This window comes from Bos javanicus, chromosome 16, assembly GCF_032452875.1.
Source record: "Bos javanicus breed banteng chromosome 16, ARS-OSU_banteng_1.0, whole genome shotgun sequence".
In the NCBI taxonomy this organism is placed as follows: domain Eukaryota; kingdom Metazoa; phylum Chordata; class Mammalia; order Artiodactyla; family Bovidae; genus Bos; species Bos javanicus.
The window spans coordinates 71,466,723-71,494,166 of NC_083883.1; the positions used below are offsets into that span (position 1 = coordinate 71,466,723).

At 39.7% G+C, this 27,444-nt stretch overlaps 1 protein-coding gene and 1 non-coding gene across 11 annotated transcripts in view; both read right to left on the reverse strand.

The window, feature by feature from the left end:
• Positions 1-27,444, reverse strand: part of TATDN3 (TatD DNase domain containing 3) — a 32,253-nt gene that overhangs the window by 4,487 nt on the left and 322 nt on the right. Inside the window, exons 2-10 of one of the 10 annotated variants that reach the window (XM_061383547.1) lie at positions 26,055-26,087; positions 24,778-24,851; positions 24,490-24,574; positions 22,190-22,252; positions 21,185-21,294; positions 20,957-21,012; positions 19,596-19,708; positions 17,000-17,077; positions 13,082-14,026 (exon numbers count right to left, since the gene is read on the reverse strand). In XM_061383547.1, coding sequence (XP_061239531.1) covers positions 13,883-14,026; positions 17,000-17,077; positions 19,596-19,708; positions 20,957-21,012; positions 21,185-21,294; positions 22,190-22,252; positions 24,490-24,574; positions 24,778-24,851; positions 26,055-26,087 — 756 coding nt within the window. In that variant the 3' untranslated portion in view covers positions 13,082-13,882. Of the gene's footprint in view, positions 1-13,081; positions 14,027-14,562; positions 14,708-16,999; positions 17,081-19,595; positions 19,709-20,956; positions 21,013-21,184; positions 21,295-22,189; positions 22,253-24,489; positions 24,575-24,777; positions 24,852-26,054; positions 26,088-27,444 lie in introns of those variants that run through there. The other 9 variants (XM_061383545.1, XM_061383551.1, XM_061383553.1 and 6 more) reach the window with 9 other exon arrangements.
• Positions 16,219-16,290, reverse strand: TRNAE-UUC (transfer RNA glutamic acid (anticodon UUC)). The gene has a single exon. It is a non-coding gene; the product is annotated as a tRNA-Glu (tRNA).

Genomic DNA, 27,444 nt, shown 5'->3' on the forward strand with positions numbered 1-27,444 from the left:
ATATATCTGAGGTTCTTGATATTTCTCCCAGCAATCTTCATTTCATTTTTTAATTCATCCAGCCTAGCATTTCGTATGATGCACTCTGCATATGGGTTAAATAAGGAGGGCAACAATATACACCCTTGTGGTACTCCTTTCCCAATTTTGAACCAGTCAGTTGTTCCTTGTCTGGATTTAACTGCATACAGGTTTCTCAGGAGACAGGTGGTCTGTGTATCATTGCCCATGCCAAGTGGGCATTGCTTGAATCATCTCATGGTCAAATCCTATTTGGCTAGGGTCGCCTATCTTTTACTGATGCTTGGATAGCAGACTAATTTTCAAACTTTATCCTGGCTTATGTTCCTTATGGTAGTTTGAGTTAATTGCTATTTGATTTCTATTAAGAGCCTATTTCATATGGCAAGCTGAGCACTGCCTGGCCTGGAACACAGCTGTTTCTTGGCATTTGTCTTTATATTAGTGAAATATCCACCTTTTATTTGGCTGCCCTTTGCCTCCATAGGGAGCTCAGATTCATTAGCCAAAGGATTTTATTATTGAAGGGAGATGAACCAGGCAACTGGCCTACAACCCTACCTCAGCTAACACTGCACCAGGGCGTAGTATGAATAAGATCCATCAGATCTGAGGGCATGTAAAAAAAGAAAACAGACCCAAACCTAAGCTTTTGCTTTTCAAGAAGGCAAACACCTGGTGTCAGGAGCTGTGAAGGGTTAGCCTGCCACAGTTTCATGGGCATTGACAGAAGACATAAGACTCCTAGTTCTGAGGCAAAGGACTAGTTATTTGGAGCCCAGCAAGTAGCACAAACCTAACATACCTGTTGATTCCTCTTGCCCTCCCCTCCATCTTCCCTTTCCTAAAATCCACAGAACAATATGGAGCTGTTCAGATAGCTGACACGCACAGAGAGGATCTGCCTCACAGCTAAAGACCACTAAGTTCAAGAGAGCCAGTCTTTGCCTGGTGGAAGACATTCTCTTTATTATACTGGACAGGAAATAAACCCTCCCTTTGATTCAGTGGGGATGTGATCTCTGTCTATCAAGACCCATGGTAATACAAACACCCTTGAAGAGATAGTCTGGAACAAAAGCTTTTGGTGCCTCTGGCACAAAACTGCAGAAATGTGAGAGACCTGTGTATGGGGAATGATCTCCCAACACCTGGCAGCCCAAGTAAAGGCTAGAAATACAGAGCCAATCTATTTTTGGTTCAACCTAAGATTTTTCCAGTAGTCACGTATGGATGTGAGAGTTGGACCATAAAGAAAACTGAGCACTGAAGAATTGATGCTTTTGAACTGTGGTGCTGGAGAAGACTCTTGAGAGTCCCTTGGACTGCAAGGAGATCAAACTAGTAAATCCTAAACGAAATCAGTCCTGAATATTCATTGGAAGGACTGATGCTGAAGCTGAAACTCCATTACTTTGGCCATCCAATGAGAAGAACTGACTCCTTGGAAAAGACCCTGATTCTGGGAAGGATTGAAGGTGGATGACAGAGGATGAGATGGTTGGATGGCATCACTGACTCGATGGACATGAGTTTGAGCAAACTCCAGGAGATGGTGAAGGACAAGGAAGCCTGGCGTGCTGCAGTCCATCGGATCACAAAGAGTCGGACATGACCAAGTAACTGAACTGAACTGAAGATGAATCATAGGAGATAAACAAATAGTAAATGAGTGTCTGGTTGTGTACAATATATTTAACTTTTCTAACCTCATTTCAGTCCTCACTACCTCCTCTCCAGCTACTTGTGGTTTTCTGCCTTATTCTGTTACCACCCGCCTTCCACACATTCTGTTCCCTTGGCCTCTTTAACTTTACAGTAGTCCCCCCCACCCCAATCCACAGTTTCACTATCCGTAGTTTCAGTTACTTGTGGTCAACCATAACCTGAAAATATTAAACAGAAAATTCCAGAAATAAGCAATTAATAATACATTTTAAAATGTGCACTGTTCTGAATAGCATGATGAAACCTCATGCTGTCTTGCTCCATCCTGCCTGGACATGAACCATTCATCCCTTTGTCCAGCGTATGCTGCCCAGTGGTCTCTTGGTAGCTGACTTAACTAACAGACCAACTATCTCAGTATCGCAGTGCTTATATTTAAGTAACCCTTATTTAATAACGGCCCCAGAGCACAAGAAGTGCTTCCGTTAAGTGAAAAGGTGAAAGTTCTAGACTTAATAAGGAAAAGAAAAAAATCCTTTGCTGGGGTTGCTAAGATCTACAGTAAGATTGAATCTTCTATCTGTGAAATTGTGAAAAAGGAAAAAAATTGTGCTACCTTTGCTGTCACACCTCAAACTGTGAAAATTATAGCCACAGTATGTGATAAGTTGAAAAAGTATTAAATTTGTACAATAAGACATTTTGAGAGAGTCCACATTCACATAACTTTTATTACAGTATACTGTTATAATTGTTCTATTTTATTATTAGCTATTGTTAATCTCTTACTGTGCCTAATTTATAAATTAAACTTTATCATAGGTATGTACGTGTCAAGGAGGAAGAAAATTTACTCTGCCCTTCTAGGCTTTTCTGGATGGCCTAAGAACTGACATGAGATAGATTAGCAGGAGAAAATCAAATAAAGTTTAATAGCATGTATACATGACCAGGAAACTTCAGTAACTTTCCAGAATGGCTGAAACCCTTACCTTAAATACCATCTTCAGCTAAAGACTAAAGAGGATGTGGGGGGTAGTGGTTTGGGACTTCAACTGGGAGGAAGGCAATTCACATGAAGATGAGAAAAAGTGTCCTCTATCTAAATTCTTTTAGGCAGGTAGGACAAATGGACTTGAGTCCTCTGGAAATTGATTGTTTTCAGTTTGAATTAATCTATGTGTTGCAGGAAGGGGGACCCCTTTCAGGGCTGGAAAAGGGGCTCTTGTCTAACACTCAGAAACGAATTGTCCAAGGAGATACATGTGCTGGCAAAGTAAGAGACGTTATTGGGAAAGGTCACCCGGCGGAAGGCAGGAGGGTGAGGGAACCCAGGAGAACTGCTCTGTAACGTGGCTCACAGTCTCAGGTTTTATGGTGATGGGATGAGTTTCCAGGTTGTCTCTGACCAATCCTTCTGACTCGGAGCTTCCTGGCCGCACATGCATTGCTTGACTGAGATGGATGTCAGCGAGGAGGATTCTAGGAGGTGGAAGGACACGTGGCATCTCCTTTGATCTTTCCCGAACTCTCCTGATTGATGGTGACTTGTGGTTCCATGTTCCTTCCTAAGGCCTCCTGTTCTAAAGTCACTCACACGAACGGTTGTATGGTGCCTGGCCAGGGTGGACCGTTTCAGTGAGTGTGTTTCCCCTAACTCGTGTGCCAAAGAGACATTTTGGGGTGGCAAATTTTGCTCCCCTGATATGTATAAGGAAGATTGTATATATAAGGTTCTATGCTATCCTCAGGAGAAGACAATGGCACCCTACTCCAGTACTGTTGCCCGGAAAATCCCATGGACGGAGGAGCCTGGTAGGCTGCAGTCCATGGGGTCGCTAAGAGTCGGACACGACTGAGCGACTTGACGTTCACTTTCCACTTTCATGCATTGGAAAGGGAAATGGCAAGCCACTCCAGTGTTCTTGCCTGGAGAATCCCAGGGATGGAGAAGCCTGGTAGGCTGCAGTCCATGGGGTCGCACAGAGTCGGACACAACTGAAGCGACTTAGCAGCAGCAGCAGCATGCTATCCTCAGTTTTAGTATCCAATGGGGTCTCGTACATTGTCCCTGTAGATAGGGGGGAACTACTGTAGTTAAATACTACCTCCTTCAGGGACTTCCCTGGTGGTCCAGTGACTAAGACTGCACCTCCACTGTGGTGGGCTTTGATCCTTGGTCAAGGAACCAAGTTCTTGCATGCCATGCAGCCAATCAATAAATACCATCTTCCTCCGGACAACTTCCCTTCCTCACCCGTTTTCCTTTGTTAATGAAAAAATGTTTCCTGCCATAACAATAAACAAAAAATGTTGCAGCCATCAACCTGTCACATTACAGCTGCCCTTCGGTCAACCCTGAGGGAAAACCAGACAAAGACACCTACAACAGAAGAAAATTACAGGCGCAATAGAGATGTAAAAATCCTAAACAAAGTACTAGTAAACTGAGTCCAACAATACAGAAGACCACACACCATGATAAAGTTGGATTAATTCCAGGGTAACAAGAATGTTATAACATATGAAAATCAGTCACTGTGACACACCACATCAATAAAAGAAAAAAACCCACATGAAAAGACAAATGCTACATGATTTCCTTGAACTTGGTTTCAAAAAAAGGTACTTTCGTTACTTGTGTTGAAAAACACTGGGGCAATTTTACTGAGTAAAAATAAAACTCATTCGGCTGAGTGACTTGGTAAGAGACTGGCCTGTCACTCTTCCCTGAATCGGCTATTTTAATAGAGTTTGTCAGAATGAAAGTGAGAATATCGCATGAGCGCTTTCAGCTCCAAAGAAGAAGAAAACATCTCCTTGCAGCCAGCAATGGCTTCCTCAGGCAACTGAGAAACTTACAAGACTGGTGTAGGTATATCCTCATATGCTATGTAATGATCCCATAGGAAGCTTACTCATTTAAGTTAAAAAATGTGGGAATTCCCTGGTCATCCACTGGTTAGGACTCGGCCCTCTTACTGCCAAAGGCCTGGGTTCAATCCCCTGACAGAGAACTAAGATACTGCAAACCAAGCAGTGTGGGGGAAAAAAAAAGGGGAGTGGGGAAACTTCCTCATCCAGGGACTACATATGACAGCTGGCCACTCAGTGATCCAAGCAACCACAGTGGTTTTAGACTGCCAGAGGGAGGAACTGAGAAACCAGAGTGGAGATGACTCTAGAGCGACACCTAGAGAAGGTAACTTCACAAGCAGTGCATTGGTTCACCTTAAAATCGTCATTAGCAGTTTTAGCTGGGCAAACTGATATCTGAATAGGCAACAAAACTTTCAAAATAACAGAAAAAGGAGTGAAAGGTTGCCAACCTCCAAACTATTAATAATACCCCAGTACGGTTTGTCAACCAAGGTCCGTCTAGTCAAAGCTATGATTTTTCCAGTAGTCACTTATGACTGTGAGAGCTGGGCTATCAAGAAAGCTGAGCACTGAAGAATTGATGCTTTTGAAGAAGATGTTAGAGAAAACTCTTGAGAGTCCCTTGGATGGCAAGGAGATCCAACCAGTCCATCCTAAAGGAAATCAGTCCTGAATATTCATTGGAAGGACTGATGCTGAAGCTGAAACTCTAATACTCTGACCACCTGATGCAAAGAACTGACTCATTTGAAAAGACCCTGATGCTGGGAAAGATTGAAGGCAGGAGGAGAAAGGGACAACAGAGAATGAGATGGTTGGATGGTATCACCGACTCGATGGACATGAGTTTAAGTAAAATCCGGGAGTTGGTGATGGACAGGGAGGCCTGGCATGCTGCAGTCCACGGGATTGCAAAGAGTCGGACAGACTGAGCGACTGAACTGAACTGCTGGTTTATATAGGGTCTTCCCAGAATCTGCCTGCAAATGCAGGAGATCCGGTTCTATCCCTGGGTCAGGAAGATCCTCTGTAGAAGGGAATGGCAGTCCACTCCACTATTCTTGCCTGGAGAATCCCATGGACAAAGGAGCCTGGCAGGCTACAGTCTATGGGATCGCAAAGAGCGGGATACAACTGAACGACTAATACTACTACTACTATGGTTTATATACATACAGAATTTATACTTACAAGTTATTGCTTAATTGAGAATTAAAGAAAATCTCACCCTGAAAATGGACTCTGTCCAAAACTTGTTAGAGAAAGCCAATTGGATAAAACACATTTTCAGAATTTTGACCTTAAAGAAACAAAAGGCCTTCCAGGAGAAACTTGCGTTTCTCTCCCTGATCCTTTGAAATGTAAATTTTTCTGCCTGATTTTAGGCATTTTTATTGTGCTTTGAGAGCTTGATCTCTGCCATTCAGAATATATACATATGATATACATTTGGCAGCCAAACAGCCTGGGATTCTGAGCAGCTGTTTGGTTTGGCTATGCCAGCAAATTTGTCACAAATGGGCCCCGACCATAAGGGGCTTTGTCATCTCGGCCTTTGTTGCGCCTGTCTGTACAATGTGGTCGAAAAGAGTCAGACACGACTGAGTGACTGAACAGATACAATGAAGGTCTTTACTTAAACTATTTTGACAAGCAAACTTTCTGGCTCTTGTGAAGGCCGCATCCTTTGTACTCTCTTGTGGGGACACATCTTGAATTTTATGGTTTGAGTTGCTAACATACGGCTTGTCAGTGGCCAGACAATGGATCCTTTAAATTGGAGAAACTTCTAAATTGGTAAGTTTTTACAGAACTCTCATTATAAACAGCTGTTTTACTAGTGTCTATGAAAAGACCAAATTTGAAGGTGGATACAAAAAATATATATATAATAATGGCTAACCTTAAGAACCCCTACCTGCCAGTGCAGGAGATGCAAGAAATGTGGGCTTGATCCCTGGGTTGGGAGGAACCCCTGGAGGAGGGAATGGCAACCCACTCCAGTACTCTTGCCTGGAGAATCCCATGTTCAGAGGAGCCTGGTGGACTACAGTCCATGGGGTTGCCACAAACTAACAGACATCATCAGATCTAGACGCTTTGTGATACTTGAAAGAAAGTGCTAAAATTGAAGTCAGGGGATTTTAATTCTAAATGTGTCACACAGTAGCTGCAAGAATTTATACAATTTATTTAAATTACTTGGACTTCAGAAGTAATCCACAGAAGATTCCTGTACTGCGGATATTGGACTTCTAACACTTACTGTCCTTACATGCTATGCATGGTTCTCTAATACATTAGGTAACTGAACTGGGAAATGAGAAGTAATTTACACCATTTTTAACACCCAAGGTATAAATACCACTCAGGTTAGTCATGAATTACTTGATCTGAGATGCTCACCAAAGAAGTCATCTTTTTTTTGTTGTTGTTGTTGTTTTTAAAGATATGCTTGTTTTGGAATTAGGCAAAGATAAGGGGGATAAAGGGGCTTCTCAGGTGGCTCAGTGGTAAAGAATCCACCTGTCAGTGCAGGAGACATGGGTTTGACCTCTCAGTTGGGAAAATCCCATGGAGAAGGAAATGGCAACCCACTCCAGTATTCTTGCCTGGGAAATCCCATGGACAGAGGAGCCTGGCAGACTACAGTCCATGGGGTCACAGAAGAGTTGGAGGCAGCTTAGAGACTAAACAACAAGGGGGATAAGGAGTATTAGGATGTTTTTCTTGTGATATTTGAAAAAAAGAACTGGAATGGAAGTCATTCCATGTTTAAACTTGTCACGTTGATAATCCCTGAATTATCTAGTCTTTTCCCATTCTCTATTTTTGACTGACTTTGTAATCTTAGCACAAATTTTGTCATAGTTTTAAAAGGACAGTTGAGGGAGTTCCCTGGTGGCCCATGGTTAGGATTCTGGGCTTTCACTGCCTTGGCTCAGGTTCAGTCCCTGATGGCGAACTGAGATCTTGCAAGCCATATGGCATGGTCAAAAATTTAAATAAATAAATAAAATAAAAAAGACAGTTAGATTTGCATATTCATGCAAAGCTAAGCTCTAAAAAGCATAGAACCAGGCGTTACTCAGATTTTGTAAATGAAATGTGAGTTCACAATAAGCTGCTTTGAAGTATTCAATCAAAAGCATGAAAAGGGCAAGAAAGGGCAAAGCAAGAATTAAACTTTGAAGTGTGACTGTAGCTCAACCATGCAAATACAAGACTCTTCTTTATGTTTAGTTTAGAAGAGGGATCTGAGAGAGGGGAAGAAAACATGCAACAGCACAAGAGGAGGACTATGACAGACGGGTGAGCAGGAGCGAGACTGAGCTCCAGACAATAATGCAGACTCTTGGTTGCATCAAAATGAAAGAAAAGGACTGATAGTTTCCTGATTTAAAGAAAGATGCTATTCTATCTGTTTCTTACTAGAAGAAAAAAAGATGACAGCTGGAATAAGAAATGTTTCCTCCAGTATGGCAGGTCACCATATATAGAGAAGGCAAAAGCTCTTTTTATCTTTCAACTGGGGAACAACTCCTGGATAAAGCAAAGATTTGCCTTTCCAGACCAAGAGAGTTTACTCCTATTTTTCAAAAGATTTAACATTAAAAAATCTTTGAGTAGCACTTAATGCATTTATAGATTAGAGGAGAAAAATAAGCATATTTTTAAAAATTAAGCCACTGAAGAGGTATTTAATATTCAATAGCCATTTCAAAGAGTAGATTGAAAGATAAAATATTGACTTCTCAACTGCCATCGGTTGGACTTACTGCCTCCGTTCCTCTTATTTATTTATTCATTTTCTTCCAGCTTTATTGAGATACCATTGACATACAGCACTAAGTTGAAGGTTACAGCATAATGAGCTACATACATCGTGAAAAGATTATCACAGTAAGTTCAGTGAACATCCATCATCTCATAGACACAAATTAAATAGAAAAACATTTTTTCTTGTGATGAGAACTTTTAGGATTTACTAAAAGACTACCATGTATATAACACACAATGCCGCTGCTGCTGCTAAGTCACTTCAGTCGTGTCCGACTCTGAGCGACCCCAGAGACGGCAGCCCACCAGGCTCCCCCATCCCTGGGATTCTCCAGGCAAGAACACTGGAGTGGGTTGCCATTTCCTTCTCCAATGCATGAAAGTGAAAAGTGAAAGTGAAGTTGCTCAGTCGTGTCTGACTCTTAGCGACCCCATGGACTGCAGCCTACCAGGCTCCTCCGTCCATGGGATTTTCCAGGAAAGAGTACTGGAGTGGGGTGCCATTGCCTTCTCCAATAACACACAATAGTGTTAATTAAATTTATCATTTGTACCTTACATCCCTAGTATTTAGTGGTCTTACAACTGGAACTTTGTACTTCGGCCTTCCCCCACACCCACCTCTGGGCACAAATACAATCTCTTTTTATGAGTTTGTTTGTTTTTAAAGCATAATTGACCTCCAACACTATGTTGGTTCCTTTTACACACAGTGACGTCTATCCATTCCAAACTGATCACCATGATGTCTAGTTATGATATGGCACAATACAAAGATATTACATAGTTACTGACTATATTCCCCACACTGTACATCTCATACCCGTGACTCATTTATTTTGCAATTAGAAGTTGTACCTTTCAATATCTCTAATTTATTTTTTTCCTCCCTCAACCCCCTTCCTTCTGGAAACCCCCTGTTTGTTCTCTGTATCTAGAACTGTTTCTGTTTTATTATGTCTGTTAATTTTGTTTTTTTAGATTCCACATAAGAGTGAAATTATGCAGTCTTTCTTCCTTTGTGTCTTGATGACTACCTTTAGTGTTATGTTTGGATTCCTTTCTCTTTTCTTAATATTTTCTTTTTTTTTATTTTACTTATTTTTTATTATCTGTTTTTCTCTTTTTTGCTGTGTGTCTATTACAGATTTTTGGTTTGTGGTTATGATAAGGTTTATATATAGCAATCTGTCAATGTGATTGTTGTAATTTGTGGATTTCTTAAGTTCAAATTCATTTTTACAACCCAGAATTGTAACGCCACTCCCCCAACGTTTACTGTTTTTGACATCATATTTTATATCTTTTTGTTTTGTGTATCCCTTAACTGTTGTGTTGGAGGAGGCAATGGCAACCCACAACAGTATTCTTGCCTGGAGAATCCCATGGACAGAGGAGCTGGGTGGTCTACAGTCCATGGGTCCCAAAGAGTCGAACACGACTGAGCGACTTCACTTCCACTTCACTAACTGTTGTATATATAGATAATTTTATTACTTCTGTCTTCTAGTCGTCCTTTATACCTGGTTGATTTACCACGGTTACTGCATACTTGCCTTTACCAATGAGCTTTTTCCTCTTGTAAATTTCGTGTTCCTAGTTATAGGCCTTTTCTTTTCACTTAGAGAAGTCCCTTTAGCATTTCTTGTAAAGCTGCTTTGGTGTTTCTGAACTCTTTCAGCTTTCACCTGTCTGCAAAATTTTTGATCTATTAAATCTGAATGAAACACTTGCCAGGTAGAGTCTTCTTGGTTATACGATTTTCCCTTTCATTCTTTTGAATATATCATGCCACTCCCTTCTGGCCTCCAGAAGTGTTAGTTACTCAGTCATGTCTGATTCTTCGCAACCCCATGGACTGTAGCCTACCAGGCTCCTCTGTCCGTGGGATTCTCCAGGCGAGAATACTGGAGTGGGTAGCCATTCCCTTCTCGAGGGGATCTTCCCAAACCAGGGATCAAACGTTTCCAGTAAAAAGTCAGCCGGTATCTTTATGGGAATTCCCTTGTATTATGCAACTTGTAGATTTTTCCTTGCTGCTTTTAATATTTTGTTTTTAATTTTTGTCATTTTAATCCCAGTGTGTTTTAGTGTGGTCCTGTTTGGGTTGATCTTGTTTGAGACTCTGTGCTTCTTGGACCTGGCTATGTGTTTCTTTTCTCAAGTTCGGGAAGTTTTTAGCTATTATGTCTTCAAATATGACCTTTACTCCCCCTCTTCTCACTCTGGGCCCTGTAATGTGACTGTTAGTACACCTGATGTGGTCCCAGTGGTCTCCTAAACTGTCCTCATTTCTTTTTATTTGTTTTTCTGATCAGTGTCAGGGATTTCCACTCTGTCTTCTAGCTCACTCATTCATTTCTCCATATCATTTAATCTACTGTTGATTCTTTCTAATGCATTTTCATCTCAGTTATTGTATTCTTCATCTCTGTTTGATTCTTTGTTACATTTTCTAACTCTTTGTTAAAAACCTTGAATCTCTCTTTCTGTTCCTACAATCCTCTCCTGAGTTCTTTGAACATCTTTATGATCATTACCTTGAACTTTTCATCAGGTAGATTGCCCATCTCCACTTCACTTGGCTCTGTCGGGGTTTCATCTTTGGATGAAAGATGAAATATGTTCCATCTCCTTTGGAACATATTCCTCTGTTACCTCCTTTTGCCTAACTCTCTGTTTGTTTTTCTGTGTATTTGGTATATTGGTTACATTTTCTAACTTTGGAAAATTGGCCTTTCATAGCTGCTGCTCAATCCCTTCTGGTCACCAGAGCTATGTGCTCTAGGGGTGCCCCCTATGTGGACTGTGTGTGTCCTTCTGTCCTGGGAAGTTGAGTACTGTGGAAGCTACCGTAAGGTGTGGCTGGCCCCTGGTCTGGTTGGCTGCCAGGCCCTGCCTTGTGTAGCGGCTACTAGGCGTTAGTGAGCAGGACCAGGCCCTGAGGTGCTCGCTGCAGAGTCCTGGGGGATCTCAGGGCTAGCATCGGCCCACTGGTCAGTGAAGCCAGGTTCTGGGATTGCTGGGGGTGGGGCTGGGGTTCCCCAATCTAGTGTCAGCCTGCTGGTGGGTGGGGCTGCTTCCACCCACCCACATGCCTGCTTGTGAGTTCCAGCGTGTTCCAAAGCTGGTGCTGACCTGCTGGTGAGTGGGACTAAATCTTGGAGTGGCTGACTGAGGGGTCCCAAGATGTCTCTGAGCTGGTGTCAGCCTGCAGTGCGTGGGCTGGATCCTGCCATGGCAGGTTATGGGATTGCAGGGGTCCAGGGTCTTGTGTCTGCCTGCTGGTGAGTGAAGCCAGGTCCTGGGTCTGGTGCTGGCCCAGTGCTGAGCGGAGCTGTGTCCCGGGATCTCTGGCTGCAGGGCCCTGGGGGGTCTCATGGTTGGTAAGATGGTTTGCTGATGGACAGGGCTGGGCTTCAGCCCAGGTGATCATGAGGCTGGTGCTTGTCCACCGGTGGATGAGGCTGGTGTTGGTGTCCTGGTGGGCAGGGCTGGGTCCCAGGGTAACTGTGGGTTCCAGGGGTCTTAAGACAGCAGGCCTTCTGGTGGGTGGGGCTCTGTCTCCCCTCAGCTGGTTCTCAGAGCTGAGGTGTCCTGGTACTGGGGCTGACAGGCTGGTAGGCAGGACCAGGTCCTGGTGCTAATAAACTTGAAGGAGGATTCCAAACTGGCACTTGCCAGTACCAGTGACCATCAGGTAGAAGCAGCTCTCTAAAATCTGCTGCTGCAGTTCCTGTGTCCCCAAAATGAGCTCCAGTTGCCTCCTGCCTCTCTGGGAGGCTCTCCAAGGTCAGCAGAGAGGTCTGACCCAGGCTCCCTTCTAACTACTACTTCAGGACACGTAGAAGATGCAAAACCAAAAAAAGTAGTTTGCCGTCAAAAGGTTTACAATCTCTGGAGGTGAAAAACATAAAGTAACCCTAGGAAAAAGGAGTCACGTGTTAAATGTCATCAGGCTGGTTTTCATAGTATTTCATTTTTCTTTTATTATAGTACTATTCACATTGCTTTGCAATTTGTCCACTTGTTGATCTTCTTTATTAAACTGAGAGCTGAAGGCAAGAACTGTACCGTCTTTGTCTCCAGCCTACAGACCTAAGACTAGTGGGCAACCTGTAGGAAGAGCTCAGTTAACTATTTGAACAACAAAAGAAAGAAACTGATGAATAAATGAAGAAAATGGCTACACAGTTTAGAGGGCAAAGATCATGTCTGGCTGGGGTGGCTGTGTAGGCTAAAGTCCTGTAAGTTGGATCTTAGAGGATTTAAAGGTGAGAAGACGTCTGATAAAGGGATTGTGAGCAGATGGCGGTAGGAAACGGGCGAAAGAGATAGAGTTAAAAGAGAACTTAGACATCTAGTTTTAATACAACCTCCCACTAAATGTGGGAATTTCATCTGTCATCATGATGATAAGTGGCTGAATATCTCATAAGAGGTCCTGTTCTGCTTCTTAGATGGTCTAACTTGATTGGGGACCCTCTACCCCCACTCCTCCATAAATGAATTCATTTCAAAATATTGAAGATTATGTAAAAATCACTTCGATTTTTAGGAAGTTGTTTCTCTGGCAGGTACTTTTTCCTGCTTATAAAATTTCCTGCTTATAAAATTTAACAAAATTAAATACTCAGGTTTTGGTATTAATCACAATACCTTGTAAACTACATTTAAGATTTTTTTTAAAAAAATTGTAGTAAAGTACACGTAACAAAATTTACCATCTTAATAATGTTTACCAGTACAATTTATTGGCATTAAGTGCATTCATATTGTTGTGCTACCATCACCACTAGGTACAAGACTCTCTTCTCTCCTGAGATTTTCAAAACTTAAGAATGTAAAATATTACTGTATGCAAAAATGTCGGATACATTTTTAATGAAGCTATTTACATTTTAAACCTGTGACAAAATTCAGACTGGAACTTAAAATCAATTATTAACTAAACTTTGGGGCTTGGTGTTTAATGATGATTGTACAAACCACTGGCTTCCCAAGTCAGAATCTAAGATCAACATAAAAACCATGATCATTTTTCTCTTAAAGAGAGAGAGAATTCAAAATGCAAAGTTCAGTTTTACAAACCCAGAAAAGATAGGACTTTTGACAGGATAAGAAACTAGATACTCTTCTGTCACTGGATAAATCCTGTAAGAAGTCAAAGAGGTGGTAAAGAATCCAACTGTGGCCTGTTCCATGCCATCACAGTAGCACGTATTTCTTATCTGTGGGAGCCACCCTCGCCAGAAGAAACGGTTTCAGTTCATTTGGTGGTTGCTCTTAACGGGCAAAGTAAGAGGCAGCAGTGTTCCCAATCTCCTGCTATGAGTTCATTAACTGAAAAGCAGTGCAAGGTAGAATTTGAACCCAGGGTTTCAGGATCTAAGCACAGTTTTACTTCTGAGAGAAACTTGTCTCTAATTATAATCTCTATCTTGATACTTCTCCAGTGGCTTCTGCAGTTGAGACTTGTCAGGACACTTATTTTTCTCAAACACTGCCCTCTGCAGGTGGTTTTGTTCAGAGGCTATTTGGGGAGCAGCCGCTGAAGCTTGGGAAACAGTTTCAACGCGTTCTGTGTTGTCACTTCTATAACTTCTTCCACTGAGACCCCTTTCACCTGGGCAATATATTCTGCTGAAATGGAAATGTTCCGGGGCTCGTTCCGTACCTGAAACAGAAAAAAGAGACACGGAATCAAACGTGACACTTGACAGAAGCAATCCTTGGAGACTGTGGATAAAAGAGATGAAAATGAGTAGGCTAAAACAACTGATGGGTTCTTTCCTTTTTTTTTTTTTTAAAGGGGGTGGGGAGAAGGCCCTGAACTTCAGCCTGAAAGCTAAGGCTACAACACTGATGGAGTCTATGCTGCTCTTGAAACATAGGGCTCACAAAACCCTAGGGCAGGGAATTAACAACTGAGGTCCCAGAACCTAGCTCATGAAGCAGTCTGCATAGTGGACACTTGGTGACCTGACCGACGCACTAACTGCCCCTTGGTCTGCTCCTCAAGCAAGTGCTTGTAAAGACTGGGCTCTGCTGCGTGGCCACTACACCCCACAGGCTGCAGTGCAGTTTGATTCAAGTAATGCCATCGTGTGTCTGAAGACTAAATAGGTTATGCACCCACATTTTACTGATTCTAAGACGCATTTCTCCCCTATCTTAACGTCTCTGAAACTGATAAATATTTTACTGACATTCAATGGCATGTGAAAGTATAATTGGTAGTGTTTTTTTCCTTAAGGGTCACAAAATAGTGGTACATCTTCAGTCATTTAGATATGATGAAATATATTACTGTTGTTATTATTTACTCAGGATGATAATGTTCAGAGGAATACGACAACTGTTAAGAGCAAAAAAAATAACCTTGAGAATGTAGGCTACTAAGAAAACAATGAAAAATGTGCACCCAGATTTAGGTTCAGGGACATTCGTTATACTGTTAACAACATGGTTTGAACTGTGTGGGTCCACTTATACACAGATTTTTTTCAGTAAAAATTACAGTACCGCACAATCCAAACTTGGGTTGAATCTGTGAATGCAGAACCATGTGAATGAGGGCTGGATCCAGGGATGTAAAACTGAAGACACGGAGGGCAGATAGATGCGGACTTTTCATGGTGTGGCGCAGGGCTGGAGAAGGTGTCAGTACCCCTAACCACTTCGCTATTCAAGAGTTAACTGTACCATGTTGGAAACAAACAACCTACATGGCAATATCCGGTTAAATATACTCATGTGCTACAATTTATACGGTTATTAACCAGGATGAGGAAAAGTGTTTATTTACTGACGAACACATATGTTCACCACATAAAAGCAAGTCATGAGATGATGTGTTAAGGTTAATTCTGTTTTTATGAAAAACATATTATGTGTACATATATGAATATAAAAAAGTGTGGAAGGACATAAGAACCTGCATTTATTTAGTGCTTATCGTAGGCAAGGTTTTGTTCTAAGTTTTTCATGGAATTTCTCATTTAATCCTCAAAATAACTCTAGGAGATAGGTGGTATTATTATTACCATCCTTTTTTACAGATAAGAAGGGATCCTAAACAGCTAGTAAACAGCCCAACTGAGGTTTCAACCTGAGCAATCTGACATCAGAGTATATACTTTTAACCAGTATACTATAGTGGTAACCTTTCAGTGGTAGATGGTTCTATTTTCTTATTATTTTCTGTGTTTTCTATTTGTCTAAGATAAACACATTTTACTCAACAAAAAACATATTCCCTTTTAAAATTCATTTATTCAATAAATATTTTTGAGTACCTACTGTGTGCGTGGTATTATGCCAAAAACACAATTTTGATCAAATCATCAAAATACAAATATGAAATTGAATTACAATAGCATTTGAAACTCATTTTTAGGGTAAAAAAGTTAGGTCCTTTTCTCCTATTTCGACTAGTCAGGAAGGCAGTTTTGTACTATTTTATTTTACACTCAAACAAAAAATATCTGCAGTTACGATCCTGTTTTCTCATTCCTTTTCTGTATTTTTATAAGAGCTGATTTATAAAATTATGTAACTAATTGGACATTATTTAGCAATAATCATAATGTAATCACAAATAATCATAGTTTGTTACCAATTTCATCACTACTGTTTCCAAACTCCTGACTCTCAAGCGCCAATCCTCTGAACCTGGGAGGCATGGAGACAGCTCTGATGGGCAGTCAGGGGCACTCAGGAAGTTATTTAGTGCTAAGTGACTGCAACAGGCACTGTATAAGCAAATAAAGCAGATACTGTGTCTTCCCCTCAGGTAAATATAACTTATAATGGTAGCAATATTTATTTATTTATTTAGGCTGTGCTGCGAGGCTTGCGGGATCTTAGTTCCTAGATCAGGAATTGAACCTGGGCCTTGGCAGTGAAAGCACCAAGTCCTAACCACTGGACCACCAGGGAATTCTTAGCAATATTTAAAGTATGATTCTTTATGGCCTATAATAACAAAATGTACAGCAGAAATTTCATAAATATATCTATGACTATATCAATACATACATGTACTGCAAGACATTGAGGCTAATTTCAGCATGCTAATTCAAAACAGAAAAATGAACATTTATTGAGCATCTACTATATATCAGACACACAAAGCACTTTCATATTACATTACTTCATTTAATCCCCACTGTAATACTTCAAAGTATTTTACTATTATTTTACCCACATTTTACAAATGAGAAATAGTTTCAGAGAGATTAAGAAACTTGACCAAAGTCACACAGCTAGTGGGTACCATCACACACCAGATCTGAATCCAGGTCTTTCTGACTCTAGACACTGGGTTTTGTTTCTTTTTTTTTTATTGGAGTACAGTTGATTAACAATGTTGTGGTAGTTTCAGGTGTAGACACTAAGCTTTTCTACTATACTGGTCTGGATTTCAATATCACATAAACTAGGTTGTGACCCATAGCAAATCATATTCTTTGGGGCACTACAGCCATATTTGGAAAAGACCTGATGAAATTTAAGTCAATATAATCTTTCAACCTAGCACTAAAGTAAGATTCCATTGTATTTACACTGTAAGGAGAAACACAGCTAAATTGAAAATATTTCAAATGAAAGATACACTAAATAATGTAGAAATAGGAAAATCGTTTACCTGTTTTTCTGGTCCCAGTGCAGGGGAATCCGTTTCTAAACAAATTGAAGTTAAAGGCAACTGTTTCACAAGTTTCTGCTTCTTAGAGAAAAGAGAAAGCTAGTAAGTTTAAAACACGAGAAGTAAAGATTAAATAAGGAGCATTAAACCTACCTGCATTCTACTCGGCAGGAATTTAAAATTCATACCTGAATATTCAACTTATAAATGTCCACTATGTTCTCATCATTCTACACTAACAGATTTAAAAAGAAACATTTTTGGGAATTCTCTGGTCCAGTTAGAACTCTGTGCTTCCACTGCAGGGGGCCCAGGTTTGATCCCCGGATGGAGAACTAAGATCTCACAAGCACTGCAGTGTGGCCAGAAAAAAAAAAACGTTCTTTGCCAAAAATTATCTGAAGCCTCTAGGAACTCAAAAGAGCAGCAACCAAGAGCGAAAAATGAGGTACATCCAGCAAGAAACCAAACATCTGATACCACATGCTCACTGAAAGATCCACAGAGAGATTTCTATCGTTTTCTATTGTTTCTCCACCACTACCATACTCTGGGTTTCTTCCTGCTATTCACTTTGAGTCAGTCAAGGTTTTATGTTTATAAATTTAAGTTCATGTGCATATTTTGAATTTTAGATTAGGAAACAGATGGTTTTATATTCTGTTTATGATTTTGCCTGGATTATAAAGACTTCAATTAACTCAGTGAGTTTTACACCAAGAGCAATTCTCTTGTTGCCACTGTACTTTTTAAGATAAAAAATGGAAAGGAGATAGATGATGCAGAGTAGAACAATGATAAAATAAATTATTTTAAGAGTAAAATTTCAGGGCTTCCTTGGTGGCTCAGTGGTAAAGAACCACCTGCCAACGCAGAAGACATGGTTCGATCCCTGGTCCGGTAGGATCCCACATGCTGAGGAGCAACTCAGCCTGAGCACTGCAGCTAGGAGCCTGCGCTCCAGGGCCTGGGAACTGCAACCGCTGAGCCCGCACACCCTAAAGCCTGTGCTCCCCAACAAGACAAGCCACCGCGAGGGGAAGCCCACACACTGTAGCAAAGAGAAGTCCCCCGCTCACAACGAGAAAAAAGCCAGCACAGCAACGAGGACCCAGCACAGCCAAAAAAGAAAGAGTAAAATATCAAAAGCACAGGAATATGTATGCTCATGCACTGCTGGCAGACAAAAATTAAACTGGTATAAACTTCCTCAAAGGAAATGTGATGATTTAACCACATATTTAAAAATACATACCCTTTTTCTTAATGGTTCCATTTATACACAGTAACTGCAAGAGTTATGTGAACAACTGTGATGCACAATGCTATTCACTGAAGTGCTGTTTGTTAACAGTGAAAACTAGATACAACGTAACCTTTACTTAACTAGATTACGGTGCATCCATATTGTGAAATAGTACGTAATTATTTTAAAGAAGAAATAGGTCTATGTTTATAGATACAAAAAATATCCATGAAGCTAACTCAAAACAAAAAGAATATGATATCTTCATATTTTATATGAATCAGATGTTAACAATGATTGTCTCAGTGGTAGGATGGGTTGGGTTGACCGGAAATTTGTCTTTTTCTGAAGTGTCTCAATTTTCTATAATGCACAAATATTATCTTTAAACTTAGAAAGAATAATAGCATTTTAGTTTTGAAAAGGAAATGATACCACTGCTAAAAAGTACTACTAAGAAATTTCTCCATGAATGATAAAAGTAGGAAAAATAAAAATAATCTTGGATCAACTTCAATAAAAATTAAAAAACAAAACTAAAATGCTAAATTGGTAAATAAAATAATAATTTTGGACTACTGCCTCCCCTGAGTCTTAAAAGGCTGGTTTAAGAGTTAAGGAAACGTGAAGATATAGAAGTAATGAATAGCTGTTGGGTTGGAAAACTGGTACAAATCAGTCATATAGGAGACTCACCAAATTTCCAGTTCCCTGAAAGATACATGCAGAGGTCTGACACACATTCCTAAGTTGTTTTTACAGGAAGCAGACCGTCACCAGATGAAAACTGCTGACCTCAAGCATGTAGATCTCAGACCATTTGAAATCAGATTGACTGATGATGCTTAAAACTGTATCTTGATGTCAACCAATTCGAGCACTGAGTACAAGCTGATCACATGCCCTGCAGCCTCCTCCCTCATACAGCCTTTAAAAATGCTTTTCTGAAAGCTATCGGGGAGTTCAGATCTTTTGAGCATGAGCTGCCCAGTTTTTTTGTGTGTGGATCCAATTTATCTATTTTTTTTCTTTGGCTGTTAGTGCTTTTGGTGTCATGGCAAAGAAAACCACTGCCTAATCTATGGTCATCAAGATTTGGATCTGTCTTCTTCTAAAAGTTTTGTAATCTCAGCTCTTACATTTAGGTCTCTGATCCATTTATGAGTTACTCTTGATGTAAGTATGAGGTAGGGACCTAAGATTAATTTTTGTAATGAAACCAGAACAGTACACAACAGTACAGTAACGTAAAAAGTACTGAACAGGAAAAGTTCACGAGAGTGAAGTGCAAGTTCATATTTTAAAGTGTTAGGTCACAAAGCATAGAGGAAGTTTAATGAAAGATTTTACCTGCCCGCTTCTTATGATAGAAGGAGGAATTGAGAAGAAGTACCCAGCTTTTACCCCTTCCATGGCTACAGATGGCCGACCGTCAAACGCATGCAGCAACACTTTGTCAGCACCTCTCAAAAAGTAAATCAGAGTTCATTTTATTTCCTTAATGAAAGGTTTTCCCACTAATCAAATTGAACAACACAGATTGTAAGTAAATGTTGGTCACTAGAAGGTTCTGAGGTTTCTAAAGGGTAGATAAACGCAGTGTTCAACCAGTAGAATAAAAATAAATTCTTAATCTGCAGAATAAATTATATACAACTGAAACAAATTTTAAACAATTATTTAAACTTCCCATTCCAAACCTTCTTGAAGTTTGTGAAGTGTCAAATTATTGTTCCTAACAGGTTTTTAAATGGTCAAACTGTCCTTGAGAAGGATGCTAGTGGAAATGAGGAATTGAATAGTTCAAAAATTCAACAGTCAGAGTAGGTTTCCCAAAAACTACTTCCAGTTCTCAAAGCAAGGCTGCTCAGCCTCCATAAAAATCATGCTCTCAGTGATCCCAAGGGATTCAGTACTCACCACTGAGAACCACAATGCTTTCAAGTTGTAGGCAATTACGTTTACCTCACTATTTAATATTGTTTTTTCAAATGGCAGGTGTGACATTTAGTGGGTTACAACTGTGAGTTACGGAAACAATTTAGTGGGTCATGACTGGCCAGGGTGTGCCAGTCAATATAATCACACACACGCACATACACAGATGTACTGCTTCTTAAACTTCTGTCAGTTTCTATATGAGTATATACCGAGTTTCAAAATAAATTGCATTTCTTACTGTGGATGGCAACTAAAAAATTTGAAAAGTAATCCTATGAGAAGTATTTTTCCTTTAGGAACAACTGGTGAAGATGACAGGGCATTTTATGTATGATGGCCACCATCTGAATAATACCATTTTCTGAAGCAGCAGCTATAAAACAGGCAAAAGAGTAAGCCAATGTGATCACCCTTCTCTGCTTTGTGTTTTCCTCTTTCTCATTAATCAGCTGGTTAAGCTGATGAAAAAATTTGAGCTGCTAATTTTTAAATGAAGGCACTAAAGATTACTTGATCCAATTAAAAAAAAACTTATTTATTTTACTTGATCTAATTTTTCATTCGCTTTATCCTGGTCTGATGGACATTACAATCACACTGAGAACCTTATAATTAGTAGGCTCACTTGCAAAACCATCTTAATTGATTTCCATCACTACACTTGACCCTTTCCCTTCCCTTTAAGAAAACAAATAAGATGTCTTTTTCTATGAGAACATGGACTAGAATTGTCAAAACATTAGGCACATTTTTCTCAGGAACCTACATACCTTGCTCATTTAAGAGGCTGATGGTAGGTCTTCCAGCTGAGCGTGAGTGAACATTTCTGTTTAACAACAAAAAAAACCTTCTTTTAAGTATTTACTACGAACATATTATTTTTGATCTATTAAAGTAGTTAAGAGAAAAAGAAAAGTAGAGCTCCATTTCAGGAGAATCATTATTTATCAATAATGTGCTTTAAAACTATTAATATAGAAAGATGATAATTAACCTACAAAGGCAAATTTAGTCTTTTGGCTAATTGGACCTGTCTGATTAGGACTTGTCTTTGCTCTTCCTTCTGTTCATCAGTGCCAGCAAATCTGGGGGAGAAATCCAGTCCAACCTATAACAGAAAAATAAAACAGAATCACGTTTATGGTTTAATGAATCCCAAAAGGCAGATGATGAAGCAGTACTGTCCAAGAGAAATATAATGCGAGTCATACACACAAGTCACATACACAACTTTATAGTTTCCAGTAGCCACATTAAAAACACTAACAAGAAACAAGTGAAATTAACTTTAATAATATACTTTAAGTCACTATTCCTAAATCATTATCAATATTATTACATTCACATTATTATCTTAACAAATAATCAATGTAAAATTACTGAGTTATTTTACATTCTTTCTTTGAGGTACTGAGACTTTGAAATCCTCTGTGCATTTTATCCTGATAGCACACATCAGTTTGGGCCAGTCACAGTTCAGTGCTCAACAGCTGCATGTGGTCCCCACGCTGGACAGTAATGATTATAAACGACTGCTTCCCTTGATACTATTTTGGCATGCACTGCTATATGCTATATTCTGAATGTGTTATTCCTATCTTTTATCTTTACAAGTGGAATTACCAAGTGATAAAATGCTTCACAACTTTAAATTATTAAGTTTTTTATTATAAACTAACCTATTAATATTTAAAGTATGCTTGTACATACTATTTCAACTTATCAGAGAGATGGCCTTATTTAAGCAAAAGGAAAAAAGCGAAGTATATTGAAATGTTAATAAAGCAGTCTTCTTCCATTAGCAAGCCCATGGGGAGGCGTTCTATTGTTTTATCCCTAAGTGCTTTTGCTTACTGAGGAAGTACTGACAAGTTATTCAGTTGAGCAGGGTGAACATAATTATCTATGTTTGTTATAATCACCAACACTGAATTAAGGACTGCTTTCATATATCACATGGAGGTCTGGATTAGAAATCACTTGATCAGCTAGTGGATATTTACCTCTCCAATTGCCAATAACTGATCCTTATAATTCTCGATAATGGGCAAAGCTACATCCAAATCCTGGGATGAAAAAAAAGAGTAAATTCATTCAAATAGAAGGAGAGAGGAATTTCATAGGTTTTGTATCAACACCTATTACATGCCAGGCACTATGCTATGCTGGGTCCTTTACATACAAATCCTTTACCCAGTTGAGGAACTAGGAATGGTAATCCTTCTATAATGGTGAGTAATTCTAGCTGGAAATTTGAGCAGAAATGTCCCATACCCAGTTAGTTATAAGAACATTACTTCTTACGAAGATTCCCACTTCAACACTTCCTTCTGTTTAGGAGGCATTTGGATTTCCTCGAATAGCTGAGCAAGAAAGAACAAAGCCACTCACCTTGGGGAGTCTGGGAGCGTATTATTATATTCTCCTCTTAGGGTACAAACGAATGACTTGTGAATTTTAATAGTGATAATCCCAAACATCTTTTGCACTATTTTCACTGATTTCATCTTTAGAGTTCTGCGTACCCTGTTTTTGTCCTAAAGTTTCAACAATATAAATACTAAATTTCACGCATATGGCTGTTTGTCAACTACTGAAGTAACTGTGTACTGCTAGTTTCCATATCACTGTTTCCACTGAAAGAGAATTTCCCCTGCAAGGGTTTCCTTGTAAGGTAAGAGAAAAACAAATATATGGAAAACTTGCTTCTACGTATTTTAAATTACTTTGAGGATTTCAGAGTATGTAAATTCAAAGTACTTCTAGTGAGAATAATCAGAAAAAGGAGAATTAAGAAAAGGGAGGTAAAAACGGATGGTCGAGGAACAGGAGAAGATGTTATAATTACGCCTGAAGAGAGAGAAAAGAAGATGGGGGAGGATAAATCCAGGCCTTACAATTCCAGTAGACTCAATGAAGAAGAATTAACATTGTCAAGAGGAGCTAAGAGTACATAACCCTAGTTACCAGAGAAGGTGTCTGACAATAGCTGAGTAGGTCAGTGTCAGGAAAGGATCTTCTGTATCAAATGTTCAAACTAATCTGTGTCTCTGGGACCTCAAAGGGACTGGAGAAGTTGGAGAGATTACCCAGCAAACATAGCACACTTAGAAAACCTTAAGACAAAGAAATTACACATTTGGATGAAGACCAGATATAGGGAAAAAATCTTTCTGGATATATGTATTATCTATAAAAACAAGGAAAACAAACTTACAATGAGATTATTTCAATTCCTTGTGAAATAATTTGGAAGTTTCTGGCAAGTCAAGGATAGTAAATTGTTAATAGAAATACTACTTCATATCACTAATGTGTATAAATATATGTGGTCTTTATCATTTTAATAGATGTAAAAATACTTCAAAGGACATTCATAGGTCTATTTCTGACTTTAGCTCTATTCTACTTCCTCCATAAGGTCTTAAGTTCCTTAAGAGCTAGTGGTTCTATTGTGGGGTTTTAAATATTCTATACCTTTATACTCTATGACTGGGAATACTGCAAATAATTATGCACCATTTACAAACGAGGAAACTGAGACCTGGCAAAGTTAAGTGCCATAGATTGCAGAAGGCAGCAGGCCAAGTCTCTCTGACTTCAAAGCTCATGATGTTTCCACTATGCTGTTCAAAAATGAGGTAGAGAGAAGGAAAGGAAGGGCAAAGGGGAGGGAGGAGAGATTTATTCTGACTGATTTAAAATAATTAGAATTTTTTTTTATTAAAGAAAATATTTAGTCTTTAGAACCTTTAGAACAGGGGTCAGGCTTGTAACAGAAATGACTGAAGTGGGTTAAGTAGGGACAGGAGCCAATGTATGGCTCAATGGGTAAAGAATCTGCCCAAAATGCAGGAGATGCAGAAGAGGCGGGTCCAATCCCTGGGTGGGGAAGATCCCCTGGAGGAAGGTATGGCAACCCACTCCAGGATTCTTGCTTGGAGAATCCCATGGACAGAGGAGCCTGGTGGGCTAGAGTCCATAAGGTCACAAGTAGCTGAACACAATTGAAATGACTTAGCACTCATGCACATATACCTTATAACCCACATTTTCTATAAAATTATATTTAACCTTGTAGCATCATATTTAACACTGTATAAGTTAACTATTTATTTTTGAACTGCTAGGCTGTTCCCTCTTTTTCTCTATTACAAATAATGCTGTAATAAACCTCTTTGTGAAAGAAGATAGAATTTTTTTCTTTTGGATTATTGCTTTAGAATAAAAATCAGAAAGAGGAAGATTACTGAGTCAAAGGGTAATACCATTTTTTATGGCTCCTGTTTTATAAGACTATTACCTTTAATGTGACACTTCTTTGGTCTTCTGGTGAAACTCCTTGAACTGGGTGAACACCCAAGCATGGCAGGACAAACCCATTATACCTAAAAATGTAGAATGAATTAAGAAAGCAGGATTATTAGACTAGGAGACAATGTTACTCTGAAGAACAAGTAGGAAATAATTTTTTTAAGGCTGTTAATGTAATTTTTTTCCTTCTCATTCTCTTTAAAAATGGATGATCTTTGATATTATAAACATGACACCATAAATGCATCCTTTTCTATTTCTTTATGAGAAGTAGCACCTTTGTGAAAGCTGCATAATCTTTTCAAATTCTCCTGAATGTTCAGCAACCACCACAAGAGCCATGACATTGGCCTGAAACAAAAATGAATAGAATTTAGTTATAGCCTCAATATACGTCCAATACAACTAAATAAAAATTTAAAGTTTTCTGTGCTTTTAGTTATCCTTGCTCACTCACACTCCATCAATATAATGGCTATCACTAATTAGCTACTACGTTTTGGACATATATTCAGTGAGTATAAATATTACCCCATTTAATCTGCACACCCTTTTGACATAGGCATTGCTGTAATCCATGGCATGGATCAAGAGACATTTGGATGGAGTCATATAACCTGTCCAAGATCATTAGGCCTGTGTTACTCCAAATACCACACTCCTAATTAAACTGCAATAGTGAAAGATGGCTATATATAAAAATGGCAACCATTTCTATAAGTTTCAAGGAAGACCACAAAATGCTAGTTGTAATGAATTTCATAAATGCTTCCCCAAATTAACAATTTTCCTCCAAACAAACCAAAATGTTTCAGAAAACTTTTATAATTTTCCCAAGATCTTCAGAATAATGCTAATTTAAGAACTAACAGCAGAGAATGCAATGGCACCCCACTCCAGTACTCTTGCCTGGAAAATCCCATGGGCGGAGGAGTCTGGTAGGCTGCGGTCCATGGGTTGTTAAGAGTCGGACACGGCTGAGCAACTTTACTTTCACTTTTCACTTTCATGCATTGGAGAAGGAAATGGCAACCTACTCCAGTACTTTTGCCTGGAGAATCCCAGGGATGGGGGAGCCTGGTTGGCTTCCATCTATGGGATGGCACAGAGTCAGACACGACTGAAACGACTTAGCAGCAGCAGCAGCAGCAAGAACTGACAGACGGACCAACCTGTTCTATACAGCTGGCATGCCTGGTGTCTGTGGGCATGTGTTCTGGATTCAGACTATCTTGTCTGTATCACTTTACTAGTGACACATCTTTGGACAAGTCAATCTAGGCCTTAGCCTCCTCATCTATAAAACAGGTAATGGCTGCCTATAAAATAGTAGCTTCCTTAGAAGGTTGTTGAGAAACATTAAATGAGATAATGTACAGAATGGGTTTAAGTTCATTGTCTGGCACATAGCAAACAATAGATGCTGCTTATTGTTAATGTATGTTTTACTGAAGCAACATCAACATATTATACCAAAATTTCAAACTATCTTAGATAAAAATTAGCAGGAAAATAAAAACAACCAAAAAAGAGCAAATATAGCTATTGGCTTACTTCCTTGGCTTTCTTCAGCACATCATCCAGATCCTAAAATAAACATAAGTAATCATGATCATTTTAGATGGATAAGTAACTATCCTTTGCTTGTGTATACCAATGCAGTTGAGGCACATTAAGACTGACAATGATGGCCAGGAACAGGGTGGTGAGAAGAGCCTAGCTGACGCACCTTCCATTTACTCTCTCAGTAAATTCTGGCTTATGTTCCCACTCTACTGGAACAGAAACTGTTATTGTCAAATATAAAAGACACTTCACTTTCCCACTCTACCCTTCAGTAGCATTAGAAACTCCTCACTTTTCTACTCTTTCCTTCCCCAAATATTTTCTACTCTTGGCTTCTGCAAATATTTCTCTTTAGCTGTCGGCTACTTATCAAGTCTCCTTGACTGGCTCTTTCTCCTCTGATTTCAGGACCATAGGCTTCTCTTTGTGTACTTCCCGTTAAGTGATCTCATTACTATACTCATTATGCTAGTGAGTCCCCAATTTTTATCTCCAGCCTGTAATTCTCTTCTGAACCCAAGATTCAAATTTTTAAATGACCATATGACATTTTCACTTGGATGGACATCAGGTTTCAACATGTGCCAAGCATAACTATTTTCTCCCCAACAAATCTGTTCCTTCTGCCTGCCTTCTCCAATTTGTTTTCCCTCATCTCAGTAAACAGCACCACCATCTCTCTCCAGCATCCTCAAGTTCTTCCTCTCCCTCTCTCTGCACATCCAGTTCCTCTCAGTATGTACTTAAGAATCGATCTCCAAAATATAACTTGAATCCATCTGCTTCTCTCGCTTACAACTCCCCTGCAACCTGGATCATCTTTAGTCTCAATACTGCAAAAGCCTCCAAACCGGTTTTCTAACTTCTAACCCTTGTTCTTCTCTATCCATTTACCACACATCGGCAGAAAGGTTTTTAAATGGATTATCAGATCATGTCTCTCTCCTTCAACCACCCACCCACCCACCCAACAAACAGTTTTACAGGATCCCCATTGTGATTCTGATGGCTCAGACGGTAAAGCGTCTGCCTACAATGTGGGAGACCCGGCTTCAATCCCTGGGTCGGGAATATCTCCTGGAGAAGGAAATGGCAACCCATTCCAGTATTCTTGCCTGGAAAATTCCATGGACAGAGAAGCCTGGTTGGCTACAGTCCATGGGGTCGCAAAGAGTCGGACGCGACTGAGCCACTTCACTTTCACTTTTCACTTTCATTGTGATTCTAATGAAATGTGAATTCGTGCCTCACCTATCCTATGCAAACTTCTTGAGTCCGATTTTATGCTTCTCTCTTTTTAGCTCATTGGACGCCACCCAGGCTTTAGATATCTTGGCCAAATATTGTCCTGTCGAGGGGCCTGCAACCCGCCTGCTTT